Source organism: Hoplias malabaricus, chromosome 14, assembly GCF_029633855.1.
Source record: "Hoplias malabaricus isolate fHopMal1 chromosome 14, fHopMal1.hap1, whole genome shotgun sequence".
NCBI classification, from domain to species: Eukaryota; Metazoa; Chordata; class Actinopteri; order Characiformes; family Erythrinidae; genus Hoplias; species Hoplias malabaricus.
The window spans coordinates 12,732,528-12,748,417 of NC_089813.1; the positions used below are offsets into that span (position 1 = coordinate 12,732,528).

At 36.5% G+C, this 15,890-nt stretch overlaps 1 protein-coding gene across 1 annotated transcript; it reads left to right on the forward strand.

Annotated features, from left to right (window-relative positions):
- Positions 1 to 241: 241 nt before the first annotated feature.
- On the forward strand, positions 242 to 14,184 carry LOC136666261 (uncharacterized). The gene is made up of 9 exons (XM_066644359.1): positions 242 to 605; positions 3,561 to 3,651; positions 3,752 to 3,923; positions 5,411 to 5,553; positions 8,694 to 8,870; positions 9,124 to 9,240; positions 10,291 to 10,377; positions 10,608 to 10,755; positions 11,679 to 14,184. The coding sequence occupies exons 1-9, from the start codon at positions 592 to 594 to the stop codon at positions 11,699 to 11,701; spliced, it is 972 nt and encodes a 323-aa protein (XP_066500456.1). The 5' UTR covers positions 242 to 591; the 3' UTR covers positions 11,702 to 14,184.
- Positions 14,185 to 15,890: the final 1,706 nt, after the last annotated feature.

Consider the following 15,890-nt stretch of genomic DNA (forward strand, 5'->3'; position numbering starts at 1 on the left):
TTACACAAACATTCTACTTTTATTTCTTCAGAAAAACAGCTTAATAAAGGTAAACACATTTAGAATAATAATATTTTTTTATTCTAAGCGGTTACAGACAATTAATTAATTATTTGATGAATAACTTCTTGATTCTTCCTTTACTGCACTAAGTACGAAGCACTAGGTAGGGAGTACTACGTAGGGAGCACTACGAAGGGAGCAAGGGGCATTTGAGGTCTTTTTGTCCGTTACAGCGAGTCGAAGGTGGTTTCGACGGCGCTGTTTTTGCGCAGACTGCTTGAATAAAACATTTCCGTTAAAACACGGAATGCTTACAGACACGCATTGCTTATAGAGCAAAGTAACATCGAAAATACAAATGTCTATTATGACGTGTTCTTAGAGAAAACGGAGTATTTTGAAGTCTCATTTTCGCAGATCTCTGGTGAAGACACAGCCGCGCCGAGGAGTGCGTGGTGACGTCAGCACGCAGCTCTGCCCACTCTCTCTGCATCCGTATGTTTTCCCAAAAAATGTGAGGAGCAGGTTTTCTCGGTTTCGCAGGAGATCAGCTGATGGAGAAATAGAAAGCAAGAGTTTCTTCGCGAAATGGACGAAATTCGGTGAGTGCTCGGTCAAATCCACTCTTTCCGGTCGTAAACGGTGAGCTGAGGAACAGTCATAACTGGCTCTAACGGTGGGATGAACACATTTGTTGTGAAAATATGAGGTCTGGAAGAGGAAGTTTTGTGGCTATCCGTGAAACGCATCCGCCAAACCGGATTCGTATTTTGGGACTCTGGTCCTAATCTACATTCCTGGAGTTGTGCTGTTGTGGCTTGGTCTTGAGCACCAGGCTGTGGTAGTGTTGTTATTTAATCATCAACAGGCTGCAGTTCATGAAGCTCAGATGTGCCTCACATGCTTTTCATACAGTCCTGTCAGAAGGTCTGGGCCCTCCTTGGTCTAATTAACTTACACTTTTAGTTGTTCTTCTAAGGGAAAAACCTTCATATGCTACCTCTGCTTAGAACAAACTCAGATTGTAATGCACATATATTATTTATTTGCTGAATTTAATAGCAATAGTTGTGCATAAGTTTTTCACACTTTCCACAGGCTGAGATGAGAAACCTATTCACAAATGAGAAACATATTCACAATTATTATTTATTTGCTGAAATAAAATAGTTTGACTGGCTCTGGCTAGTTAAGGTGATTGAACTGCTTAGATAGAGTATGTTTTAATTTGAGTTTGATAGTTTACTTGCCAAACATGTTGGTAGACTACAAAGTCCAGTATAATAAAACTGGATGACCCACATAACCACTGTAACCAAGAGACAGACCACAATGACAAGGTAAGGCATTGATAGACCCACATGACAAGTGGAACCAAGCTGAGAGACCAGCACTACCAACAGGATCAAGTGGCTGGTGACAAATAAAGGCCATTGTAAGATAAATCTTTGATATATTCAATACTGTACAACCCCTTCCTTCTTCAGTTTCCACAATTGTCACTGGGCCATTAGCCTCCATAATGTGTTGACAGTCAGCACTTACGATGACCATTCTCTAACCATTAAGCCATGGCTGCCCCACCTTGAAATTAGATTAGATTCAGCCCAAATATGTCCTTTAAGTTAAATGCTTTTCCAATTTTCCAGTTCCAAATTTCCAAATTAGCAGTTGTAGCCAGATTTAATTTTTGTTTTGGTCAGGTAACTGCAATTAGTTCCAAAATGCTTGCTTATGCAAATGTTGTTTTCTGTACTTGTATTTGGTTATAAGGTCACAGTTAAGGTTACCGTCTAATGACCTCTCTTGTTGATGTGATTACCTGTTGTCAAACAAAACATATGTTCCTTGCAGATCAGGTAGTGATGTGAGGATTTCCTTTTCACACTTGATCTACATTTTTTTCTGATTTTACTTGACTTCCCAAATGTTTTTTTTTATTATTATTATTTTATTATTCGTTTTAAGAGTTCTCCCTAACTTCCGTTTTACACTGATAGAAAGAAATAAATGCACTTTAAATTTGGTCTAAAAACAAAACCCAAAACATTAAAGTGTAGTCTCTGTGTATGTACACAATACACCCAGCACTAAGAACATTAGCATGTAATCAGGGTACCAATAATCCTCTACCCTGTTTATTATTGGTCCGTTTCTGAATTAAAAAACCTCAGGTGATCAGATTATTCTGTGAATAGTCACAGTTTCTCTCTGGACTGCACCGTTTTAATCAACACTGGTTCGTTCCTATTTTGACTGTGCCCCTAGGCAGTGACTCACACCAACGGTTGCTCAGGGACTCGCTGGCCTCTCCCAGTTCATATCATTTTTATTACCTACGTTTGCAAAATGCCAACCTGTGATTACTCAGAACAGAAATCTGAGTGTTGTTTTATCTTGTTTAGCCTTCTGTGGTCAAACTTTTCTTTGTTTTATTGTCTTAGGGATATAGATATTCTTACATTTCCTGTGAATGCCTGTTTTTTGACCCCTGTCTGGTTTAACAATTGTATAATTCACCCAGTTAAACCCACTGTACTTATGTAGTGTAGTACTCCCCTATACATCTACGTTCCAAATTAAGAATTAATTTTACACATGTCAGTGTCACATGTTGACAAGTGTCCCACCCCATAATATTATCTTCCAAAAAGCAGCTCTGTGGTCACGAACTGACCATTGCACAAAGGACACAAGATGGGAAACATAAATTGTGCATGTCGAAATCTGATTTGTAGTTTCTTTTTTGATCAACGAGATGAACCTGCAGGGTATGTGTTTCCAGTAAAAGGCCAGTGACATTTCTGTTGTAAGTGTTTGGTTATTACAGGAATTTCTGGGTGTCTGGATATTAGCATGTGGTTATAATACAATGGTAATAATTACTAACACAGTAATTTTTTTTTTTTTTTTACAGTGAGGTCTCTGTGTCAGTTGGTTAATAACTGGTTAATATAATGGGGGCTGATTAACACTTTCTAAGTGACCATTTATTACATTAATGCTTGCATATCCATTTCTTAGTAAGTGATTATTGCAGTGAGGTTTGTGTATCAGTTTATTAGAAGGTGGTGTTACAGTGGGTTTGGGGCATACATTTATCTAAATAAGTGGTTATTACAATGATGGATGTGTATTAATGTCTTAGTATCTTTTCAATAATTCAAGATTCATTTATTCATTATCTGTAACCACTTATCCAGTTCAGGGCCACGGTGTAATACAAGATTTGTGCATTGATTTTTTTAGAAGATTATGATGATGATGATTATTATTATTATTATTGGTATTATTAATATGAGGGCTTTATTCAAGTTAATAGTAATTGATCATTTCAGTAGGACTTTAAACTCAATTCATATTAAGTTGTGAAGAAAGAGAAAATGGAAAAATTTAAGTGAAATATACTGAAAATGTAAGGAATGTAAAGTCATTTACTTTTATTTGTTCCATGTCCTTAATATAACCAATTATGCCAGTTTTTCTGTAATGTGTCTTTAATGCATGGCCATGTGCTTGTTTCTCCATCATTGTAATTTATCACTTATCATTGACAGTCCACTGGTGTCGCGGGAGGACACCGTTGATCTGCCGTCTCCAAACCTGCAGCCCAGACACAGAGAGCTTTTACCAACTCCTTGTGGACCGGTCAGTGTGATCAGCAGTGCTTTAAACACAGCATCATTAATGGCCACAATTAAAGTCATTATTCCTACATTCTACTCAACACCTGCTTTCCTCTGTCCAGGTAAAGCGCTGGTCTGAGCTTCCATGTCTGGTGAAGTTGTACTTCTGCTTCACGCTCTGCTCCCTGCTGGCGCTCTTCATCCTCACGGTGGTGAACATCCAGAGGGAAAGTAAGAAATCGGGCAGCGATGACGATGATCTCACTATCTCCCTCATCCAGCTGGTGGGCATCCGTAAGTCACCATAACTGCTTTCTATTTGCTATTTTACTGGCGTCTGACATAAAGATTGGACTCACTGTTTTCTTTCCTCTGTTTGTACAAAGTGTTTTATTGACTTTTACCCATTCCACAATGAGACTGGTGTTAAGGGAGTCTGTACTCCTTTACTGCAATATCAGGTCATACTTTTCTGGTAAGGTTTTACACTAGACTTCTGATTACTGTGAGGATTTGATGGAATTGAGCAGCAGTTGAATTGGTGAGGTTGGGTACAGATGCTGGTGGTTTACTTCTCTTTCACATTCCAATTTAGTTATTTTTTAAATAATGCTTATTAAGGTTCCAGACTTTTGAAATGTACTGTATAGTTGTTTTGAGCATTAAGGTAGAACCAACTATACAATGTGTTTAGTTATATTAATATTCCTTAAACCATAGTGAGTTTTTATGAATTATTTTTTTTTATTTATTTTTTATTTATTTATTTTTTTTACTTTTTCCCCCCTTCGTTCGGCTCTAAGCTTAGTGGAGCTGTGTATGAAGAAACACACGAAGAAGCTAGACGGTTTGAAAGGAAGTCTGAAGAAATTGCACCCAAACTTAGCCAATACTCTTACTGGCAAGCCTAGAGAGAGATTGAGAGAGAGAGAGAGAGAGAGAGAGATTGAGAGAGAGAGAGAGAGAGATTGAGAGAGAGAGGGAGAGATTGAGAGAGAGAGACATTTTCAATATTGATATTACTTAATATTAATAAATTATTCACATATCTTAAACAGTTTATGAAAAAAATACTTAAATATCACAATCATAGAATGGGAAGTGAATTCAGAAGGTACTGCAGCATGCACAGAGCAAGGATCTCACCCAATTTGTGTCCTGCTGTAAAAAAAAAAAAAAAAGTAACATTAAGGCAACATTAAGTGAACATGTAACATCCACAATATTAACACACAATATTCAAGACTCCATGCAAAGGAAAATAGAAATCATTTAGAAAAAAGAGAAAAGTGAGATAGCATCCATGAAGTAAGAGGTGAGATGGAGATCAGTAAGTTCATGTTGGTGGTGGAGCTGAAGCAACAGTATTTTTAAGTTGAGTTAGATCAGTGTTTGCAGGGGAAACTGGGCCTCAGTGTCTGATAGAAGTCACTGATGAAATGTACTGTTGTTTTAAAGTTATACCATTACAGTATAATACACTGCATGGTACAGTATTAGCACTATTAGCACTATTTTACTGATTGCTGCGCTTCCAGTAAGTTAGACAGCACAATGTGTCAGTAGGCTTACTTATTCATCAGTGATCAACTTCTAACTTCAATATCTCTGGTGACCAGATTATTTAGAGTAAACTATAAGACAACAATCCTGCTTATGTTTTTTCATATATCATTTGAGAGAGGTCCCACCTGCTAAAATGGTTGTGTCCACAATATGGCTCTAAGGGGTTAAAAGTTAAGTGTTCTTCAAATCTTGCATCTGTGTGATATTTCCTGTAGTGTTCTGCGCATACTACATCACTCGGGGAGTGCTGCAGGAGAACAGGCAGGAGCTGATAGTCTTTGTGCTGACCGTGCTTGTGGTCATGGTGCGGTCAGTGGTCAACTTCACCGTGCTCCCAACCTACGAAACACTCCTACTGGTACGTCAATGACTGAACGATCTCTGTCTCTGCACCACCATGTGTTTGTGCACTCAGATAAACACGGGTCCAGTGCTGTGAGTAGAGATGCTAAGTAGAAGAGCGGGTAAAAATTCTGAAGTATTAGCACTTGATGTCAGAAGCAGAGAAGAGCAGAATCTATCTGTCTATCTATCTATTATTACACTTATGTAGTGCCTTTCTAGACACCCAAGGACGCTTTACAATCCACACTGCTCAGAACGCTCAGAACACTCAATCCACGCACACACTGGTGAGAAGCGGCAGCCAAACGCGCACAGCGTACTCTCAACCAGGAACGACCGTCCACCTGGAGGACTGCATCGGGCTCTAGGATTTCACCCAGGACAGAGTGCCAATCCATATCTGGGCACACACACATTCACTCACACAAACAGACATTCATTCACATTAGAGAAGCCAATTCACCTAACCTCCATGTTTTTGGACTGTGGGAGGAAACCGGAGACCCCGGAGGAAACCCACGCAGACACGGGGAGAACATGGAAACTCCACCCAGAATGGCTCTTGTTATCATGTTGTCTGTTTTAGGAATCCCAGAAAAACTCACTGGAATGTTTTATTTCAATGTGAGTCGATGAGTCAGGCATTTCAGATCCCAAGATTAATATGCTAAAGCACTGAAAAGTATATTTCATTTATTATATGTCCCTTTTAAACCTTTCATAATTGAACATTTATCATTATATTAAGGAATTAATTATTTACTAATCAAACTATAATGTTTTCATTTTTTTTTAACTTTGTCCCTGTTTTAACCAACACAATATTTTAGAGTTCCATCACTAGATTAGCATTTTTCCTTTACTGTGTATTGAGATAATGTAAGCTTTATCACCAACTGTGCTTTCTGTATTGTAATGCAATCTGTCAGAAATATTGCACATATATTTGAATCAGAATCCAATTTTTACCTAGATTTCTACCCAGTTTAATCATTGATAATTATAACTATTGCTTATTTTCTAACTGCTGCTAACACAACATTATTGGACATTTCAGCACACTTGGAGTAGAACATTAACAATGCAACCTTTATTTTAGCTAAACGATAATACATTGTCTAGCATTCTAATGTGTGAAAAGTGGACTAGTTCCCCTTTTTCAGTATGGCTGAAGCAGGTTTAAACTGATGAGAGTACTTGCGTACTGTATCAACCATTGCAATTCAGACAGTTTCATTTTGAGAAAATTTACACAACTCCACAGCTTTAACGGGGCAGCTGTGAAGTTACCCAACTCCACAGCTTCACCAAAATGCCACTAGGCGTCCATGGAAAAGCAGAAGTTACAGCAAAAGGAATACAGACTTTGTACATTCATACAGTTACATGGGTTCATAAAGGAAATTACGGTAAGGGAAGTGGAAAACACAGCCACTGAGGAATATAAAAACGACTGAACTGTACCTGAAGAATATAATATATAACCTATATTTTGACATACAAAAACACAAAAATACACTAATTTTCCAGTGCAGATATAAGGAGTTTTGTACTCCGCTACCATATAATTTCTGTGATCAAATGCTATCTTTGGATCTATGACAATCAGTTTGAAGTTTTATTTGTACTTGGTTGCCATGTCAGCACTGGTAATAAATATTTGTTTATTACTAGTGCCCTTATCAATACCACATAATAAAATGCAATATACAGTATAAAAAATATATATATATATATTAGTTACAATTGTATAATAATAGATAACTTTGGCTGATCAAATAGAATGTAGACAAGTTTAAACAGACAGCTTTGTTTTAAATTTCTTGTTAATTTCAGCCTTGTTTTTGTTTTTTTAACAGTGCATAGCTCAAGAATATTACATATGTCAAATAAAAGGTGAAAGTAATGTATTTTGCGAAAAAAAATTTAGTTGTACATCAATCTCAGTGATCCCCCACAGCTCTGTTCATCATCAAACATTACTTAATTTTTATACCTTTTATAAAAATATCTGAAACCTATACAATATAAGCATCATGCTAGATGATAAAAATACCCTATGTTTGTGTATGCTATCCCATCCCAGCTACATATACAGACCCGCCACTTCCCGCACTCACTGGTGTATAGTGCAGCAGTAGTCCTTCCATTTCTTGTGGCTGAGGCTGGCAGCTCAAACCCCGAAGCCAAGTTTTTACTATCCTCACTTTTTATGTCGTTTTTTTCAAAAACTGCGTATTTGCGACTTTACTTAAAGACACACTATCAAGTTAATTATCATGTTTTTTTACCTTGTTATCAAGTCCATGTGGTATAGTTGATATGCTGGAAGTTTCATGAGTGCTCCGGGTGCTCCGGTTTCCTCCCACAGTCCAAAAACACACGTTGGTAGGTGGATTGGCGATTCAAAAGTGTTCGTAGGTGTGAGTGTGTGAGTGAATGTGTGAGTGTGTGTGTTGCCCTGTGAAGGACTGGTGCCCCCTCCAGGGTGTATTCCTGCCTTGCGCCCAGGTAGGCTCTGGACCCTAGATTCCAGGTAGGCTCTGGACCCACCGTGACCCTGAAATGTATAAGCGGTTACAGATAATGAAGGTTACATGAAGATGAAGTTTCGTGAGTGAATAAACAGTGAGATGCCATGGCTGAGCATTTCTGTTTTGAAACTGCTTTGAAACAGACCTGTTCAGATTGCTGGGGTTTCTTAAGTTATGAATATAACCAATCCCGTGAACATATGAGTGGGGCTGCAGGCAAGTGGTAGAAAGGTATTCAGAACCACATGTAGGGACTAGCTGCATATTTCTAGATCCACATATACAGAATGTGAAGGTGTAGTTACATCTAAGCCACTTTCAGAGATGTTTTAGTGTGTAATTTTGATGAACAGAGTAAATGAGGTGTAGAGGGGCCTAATTATTTGTTATGCCACATACAGAGACCCACCCCTTGCTCTTGGGGCTTCCTCCATAACATCTGATAATAATTTTATCTTATTCAAGACAAAGGTTGCAAACATGAGGTGACAGTTTGCTGACTATCTTTGACCAGGTCATTACAAGTTTATTGATAAGGTTTGTCAATGAATGTTGGCCTGGTTTATATTTTGCAACAGGCCTTTTCCGTGGGCACTCATTGGTTATGTGTGTGTTACAGGTACGGTTTGTGTGTATCCTTTGTGTGGGTTTGCTTCATGTGGTCTGTGCCTTGCTGCTGATCCGGAGACCTAATATGATGGCCTTCCGAGTGGGCGGAGCTTTAGAGACCATGCAGGAGCAGTACTTCATACTGAACCTCTGCTTCTCAATGGTAACCTTTGACCTTCAGGCCCAGGTGATTTCCACATGACTCACATAATAAAGTGCATTTAACCAGTGCTTCCTGTCTTTGATGAAAAACCGGGTTCTCTAGAGAACCAGTGTCTCTGTAGCACTTAAAAGTTTCCACTATTGTTGTTTCCACTAGTTCATGAAGTATTAGCTTTTTTAAAATGTACATTTTATAGTTAATTGTTCACCCCATAGCTTTTTGACAATTTTTATATTTGCTTTACAAAAGACTTATGTTTTTCCCCTCTGTTCACCAGTTATGTCTGTGCATCCTAATCCTGACCTCAGGCACTTCTGTGTCCTACGCCCACACTGTTATTCTGGGAATTGGTGTTGTATGGGCCTTCCTCACTGCAGCCACTGGAGCCATTGCTGTGAGTCTGTGTGCTGTATTTAAACTAATGTCAAGTGCACTCGTGGTCTAAAGCTGGGATACATTGCTCCAGTGCATTTTGATATGTGCAATGTACTACACATAATCACCAGAGAGGGGCAGTGTAACCTCTTATTTTATCTTTTGTAATCATAAGTAGCAGTGGTCTAGCAGATAAGTTACTGTAATATTCTCCCTTAGAACTGTGGAAGGACCAAACCCCCCATAATTGAAACAAATGTTGGTGAATTTAAATACATAATAATACAATTAAATAATAAAATGTGCATAATTTTATTTATTTATTCAGTCAGTCATATATTTCCAATACACTAGAGAATGACATGAAATAAGCCTTGAAATGAAATCTGTCCCACTCATCAAGTCAGCAAGGGTGGGCTCTAGCTAATACGGTGTTGTGACTGGCTCATTGTTTTCATTCAGTTGCTACTGCATAAAGTCAAACATACACAGTGAGATTTATGCCCATTTTCAACCTGAGTTCAAGCCAAATTTTTCATGACAGTCTGTGTGCCATAATAATACTAAATATAGCTCACAATGTGAGCAAAAGTTTTGTACAATGGCAATGCCCCTAGTCAACAGATTATACAAATATGCAGTCTGAGTTACTATCCAAGCATAATAATTCAGAATTCCCAGTGTGTGTCTGGATTAACACTGGTCTAACTCCACATAGCTGGGCCAACTAAGCTTTGCAATAATTAAAGACATGTTTCCTGTTGCTGGTGAAAGGGATACTACCTAAGATATTGATGACTTCAGAGAAGACGGTGTAGGCTTATTATGACAGAGGATAATTCATGTATTGTCAAGTATTATTTCAGACTTGGAAAAAATACAAACATCAGAGATATGTACTGGATGAAATTCACACATTTTTCTGTAATCGCTTTACTTTTATTAGCTCAAGTGAAACTAAATCTGTTCCAACTGGGTTTATTATTATTTGTTCATAAAAAATATTCATTGTTTTTGTTTATTTTATAAATGAACATTGTAATAGAGTTTGACTTTGATTTCTTTTCAGGTTTTAAAGGAAAAGAAGCCCCTGGTTTGGTTGTTTGCCCTCTTGAACTTGCCACAGCTCGCTTATTTCATTTACCTTCTTTACTCGGTAAATACAGGCAATATTATGTGTCACTGTACTTCTCAAGCAAAAATTACTACAGATATGTTTTTTATTAAATATTTATTTTTCTTTCAGAAGATGATTAGCCACAACAAAATGCTATTTAGATTAGATTAGTCTTCGAATAGAGTCATTATAAAAAGGTAGAATTTAGTGTTTGAATGAATGATCAGACATCAGCTGTATTATTAAAACATGTTTCTCCTCTTTCGCAGATCATTTCACAGTGGGGGCAGAGTAAGACCTACATTCTAGAGGCGGCTGCAATAACAGGCTGCTTACTTTCTGTGACGATTAAAAGTGTGTTGTTCTGGGGCCTGTACCGACTCTACCATAGCTTTGGCCAAGGCCTGCGAGAGAGAAGTATGTACTGTATCTGTCTCACTATCTATATGTACACTTATACATCAGCATTTATCAAAAATGTATCAGTGTTTGCTGTGCTTCCATCTTCTAAATCAACCTGAAATCAAATTAACCTTTGAATCTGGGTTGTTTATGTTTATACTCACATAAACATAAGTGGATATATTAAAATAATAAAAATCAATTTAATTGAACTAGCACATTAATTAAGTTAGTTGGAACTTCTTCCAACCCGACATATATACAACAATAATGTCATTTTTCTGTGGGTCAGTAAAATTAGTCTTTCTGATTTTGTGCTACTTCTTACATGGGGTGCAGTCACTTCAGAATTGTCCAGCCTCTCTGTCTGAGCTTGACCTGTATTTATGTGAGAGTGCAAAGACAAGGATAAACAGAGAAAAGCAAACACCAGTGCAGAAACATAAGAGCACTGATTAAGTTTGGCAAAAATTAGAACTCAGAAGAAAGAAAACAAAGCGAAAATGGACAAAAACAAAGCTTTTGCTCCTTGCTCTCACGATGAATTGAGCTACAGCTCATTCTTATTTAAAGGAACAGGCACTGAAACCTGTCATTCAGAACAGGGCTGTTTAGACAGAGGGAGAAAGGTGCTGTAGTATTTGATCCTTGTGGCATTTTGAACAAAGAAACACAGACATTTCATTAAGAACCCAGAACTGTGCTAACCTGTTAAAAGTTAACATTGCATAGAGTTGCAAAAAGGTGTGCATAAGTATAAATGGGCAAATCTGATAGTCCAATTTGTAAGGCATTTTTCTAGTAAATGAATAAATAAATAAAATATTTTTTTATTGAAGGTAGTTTCCCAGTAGAATAAAAGCATTCCTTCTGTACAGCAGGGGTGTGTGTTGATTAATTCTGGTTCCTGATTCTGTATCTCTCTCTTTTATCTGTAGTGTTTGCTTCAGACAAGCAATAAGCACCTTTTGAAGAGACCTGGCAGAAGAGAACCTTTACACTGCAAAAGTTTTAAGGAATTTTTAATATAGACTATATGGCAGCTGCATTTGGAGCTAAATCTATTTTTTTTTCAAAACTCACATAGCACATCTTTTCACATCAACCTGAACCTCTTTTTACTTTTACTTTTTACTTGCTGATCATGGTAAGATGTTTAGACCAGTTTCAGAGAATCTGTGAGTGAAAAGGTATATTTCAGTTTCTAAATGATCTTTTTGGAAGTTCATGCTAATTCATACAGTTGTGCCAAATATGTTAAAAGGAAATCTGTAAGCATCAGTATGGTGAACATGTCCAGTACTATTAAAATATGTTGTAGAAACAAAGCACAATACTTTATTTCCTATCAACAATAGGCTACATTTTCCCTATTTTATGTGCTCTTTTAAATTTTTGTTCTATTTCTATGTGAAGAAAAAAATAAGCATCTAATTACCCTATAATATGCAGCAATGTGCAAAAGTTGTAAACACCCAAGATTATCCTTATTATTTAAAATAATTTATCTTCTCAATAAGTTTGATGCTTTTATGGTTTTAAAGGATTTCTTTTTAAAACCAAAAATATCATATGGATTTATTAAATCAACAACACACTTGATTTTACATAATAAAGTATTTATTAACCTGTAAAAATAGGTATTATATGATAACCTCAAATAATACTGGACTGCCATGAGGAGAGATTTGGAATGGGTTAAACATTATCGTATTATTTATTCTTACCAACCTTAACTACCCCATGATTTTACTCAGAAACAATTTTTTAAATTGCCCTTTTTTTCTGTGGTGCTGCGTCCAATGTAACCACATTACATCAATACTTGCCTCTGTCTTCTAGTAGTTTTTAGAGTCAAAGTTTATAATTAACTCATAAACAATTACAGCGTTCTCATTTGGTTTATACATCATATATGAACAAAAAATGTATGTGTATTGGACATGTTCACTGTTTCAATTTATACGAGTGTTTACAAGCAGGGATCCTTTAAAATTTGGTAGTATTTGGTAATATACACTGAGTGGACTGACTGAATCAGGTAAGTTTTATGCTTCACCTCCCGGGCTTAAACACTTTACAGTAATTTAAAGTTTAATTCCAAATAACAGTTGTAGACTCTAATGTTACTCTTACCAACACATTGCAATTTTTAGGATTAGCCAATTTACCCACAGACACTCGGGCCAAAAATGTAGCCTGAGATATCGGTAGTGTGTTTACCTGGCCACACTGTCAGCATCCTGCTAGCTATATTCTGATTGGCGGTCTGCACTTTCACATATAAAATTGTCTTATTTTATATGTAAACAAAATAGCAAGCTTGTGATTTATGGTTATGCGCATAAGTCAAATTTCTCATTGGTCAATTTAAGTGGCAAAAGGTGCCAGATTCTCCCTAGGAAGTGTGGCAATGTGAGACCAGCACATAACTTGTACATTTAGCTCTGTAGTAAGCCTGTCTGTTGATTAAACTGCTGTGGTCATAACATTTTTCTTTTACTTTAACCTTATTTTTAAAATTCTGTTGTTTTTTTAGTTTTTTTTTTTATAAGCATTACAGCAAAGTGCCTCAGAGTTCTTAAAACATATATTGTCAGTGCTAACATCTACAGATTTAACTATATTTCTGTAAGAGGAAATAATTTTTTGGCCCAGCCTATTTCTGTAATGCTGTTTGTCATCTCAGAGAAATGTGCTAACCTTCATCCATTCATACTGACTGTTCAGTCAAGTGAGGCCTGCTGAACACTGACATAATTAAATGGCTAAAATTGGATTTGATGTTTTTCTTGTTAGTTTGTTCATTTTGGTTTTATTTTTATTTGTTTTTGTTTTATTTTCAAGGACTCTACAGTTGTCTTTTTAACTACCTACATTGTAAATTACATTCTACTGTAATATTTTCATGACTGTGATATGATCAAACACAATTTTATATGACACAGAGGACTCAAAATTGTGTTTCAGTTTAAGTTATACCTGTGAATCAGGGATCGCTAAAGGTCCAGTTGCACAACCTGAGATTTTAGAGAAGTATTGTTGCAATCTATCCATCCCATTTGAATCAGTTTAACAGGGGGTGTTTGTGTAATACTTTATTATTATTATTATTGCTTCCCCCGTGGAGAAACCAAAGTTCACTGAGACTGATTGGATTTCATTTTTTTAAGCATATGTGATACTATGAACTTTTTGTACTTTTTTGTTTTATGCCCTTTTTTATTACTGCACTTGTATGCTGTCTATGGTGGTTCTAATGTGCACACGCTATATTACATTTAAGAGCTCCTTTATGATATAAAACCAATAAATACATGTAAACCATGTCACTGTGTCATTTAGATGTTGATTTATCTTTGAATCATCAGGCCTCATATAAACTAGGGCAGTTGCTAAATTGGAAGGAAGTGAGCCTCAAAGCACATCAAAATCCAAATCAAAATGGGAAGCTTTTAAAAAGAAAATTTCTAAAATTTCCTCATATGACTTTCTTTGGAAACTCTTAAAAATGTAACAAAGGGTTAGTCATCATACACTTAAAATAACTACTTAGTCATATTCTTAAAATAAATTAAATTATAACATAGTTAATCTTTCAATATTCTTATACTTTGGCTGCTAAAATTGTTTATTTTTAGTGATCTGTGACACATTTGCAGTTAAATTAATTATATTCTTACATGAGTTTAAGTGATTAATATTAAACTGCACTGCTTTGGGACAATAATCTCCTCTAAGATTAGTTCTAGAAATAAATTCAATTCAAATTATTGAAATATTGTAGTTGTTTTTTTATGTGTCACATTAATAGGAAAAAATATACCTTGAGTTTATTTTTCATTCATTCATTCATTATCTGTATCTGCTGAGTCCATTATTTTAATTCATTTATTTAAAACAAAAACAATATTACTATAACACTAATTTCATTTAGCAAAGCAATTCAGTTAACAAAACAATTTACAATTTGTAAAAATAATTAAATCTGATGTTGTGCTGCTGCTATAGTTAAGCTAAAATAAGGCTTCGCAAAAACATGATACTTTTTAAAGTAATTTACACTGCAAACAAATTCACTGTTATTCAAGACAAAACATACATAAAATATAGACTAATATATATCAAATGAGAATGTGGCAGCGAACTAGCATGCATTTAAAAACAATATCAGTAGTTTATATAGTAGCAGGTCTTAAAACATGGTTTGCTAACAGAAACATTCCCATATATATAGAATGCCCCCTATCATGTTATAAATTACAAGAGTTTTTATATAACTCAATTTTCTTCTTTTTGTGAATTTGCTTCATCAGTTTTGGCTGTTTAACAATGGTTTGACAAATGGTATCTGTCAAAACTGGTGCTCATTTGTCCACTGGAGTGATTTGATTTGGGTCTTTGCTTGCATTCTGTTCGGACTGTTGGTTGTTGCTAGGTTACAGGGAGGTTGTAATAAATATGAATTGACACTAAAAGAGATTTGTTCTGAGGACAGAAACACGTCTTAAAATGTAGTATGGAAGAATAAATTTATTAAATTTAAATAAATTTAACTGTTCTGAAGTGTGTGTGTGTTGTTAAAATTATTGGCCTGTTTTGAATGAAAGGGCTTCCATTTTAAACGCATTAAACAATATAATGTTGCTAATACTTTGGAGTACTTGGATGGCATAATGGCCCAACTGATAGTGTCGCTGTCACACAGCTCCTGGTGGGTTTGAACATTGAGAGGTTTGGTGTGTTCTCTCTGTGTTTGCACAGGTTTCCTCCCAAAGTCCTAAAACACATGTTGGTAGGTGATTTGAGTGAGTAAGTGTTTGATGCCTTGTGTCCAGCGATTCCAGGTAGGCTCTTGACCCAGTGCGACCCTGAACAGCACAATGAATGAATGAAATATATGGGCAGGGGGGTGGCAGGCAGTGTCGCAGTCACACAGCTCCAGGGACCTGGAGGTTGTGGGTTTGATTCACGCTCCAGGTGACTGTCTGTGAGGAGTTGGTGTGTTATCCCCGTGTCCGCGTGGGTTTCCTCCCACAGTCAAAAGTGCCCGTAGGTGTGAGTGTGTGAGTGAATGTGTGTCTGTGTTGCCCTGTGAAGGACTGACTCCCCCTCCAGGGTGTATTCCTGCCTTGTGCCCAATGATTCCA

What these genes read in the sequence shown, in the direction of transcription:
- LOC136666261 (XM_066644359.1), top strand. An exon ending in CCTACGAAACACTCCTACTG is followed by an intron (nt 5,554 to 8,693) that starts GTACGTCAATGA and finishes TGTGTGTTACAG; the next exon opens with GTACGGTTTGTGTGTATCCT. An exon ending in CCAAGGCCTGCGAGAGAGAA is followed by an intron (nt 10,756 to 11,678) that starts GTATGTACTGTA and finishes TTTTATCTGTAG; the next exon opens with TGTTTGCTTCAGACAAGCAA.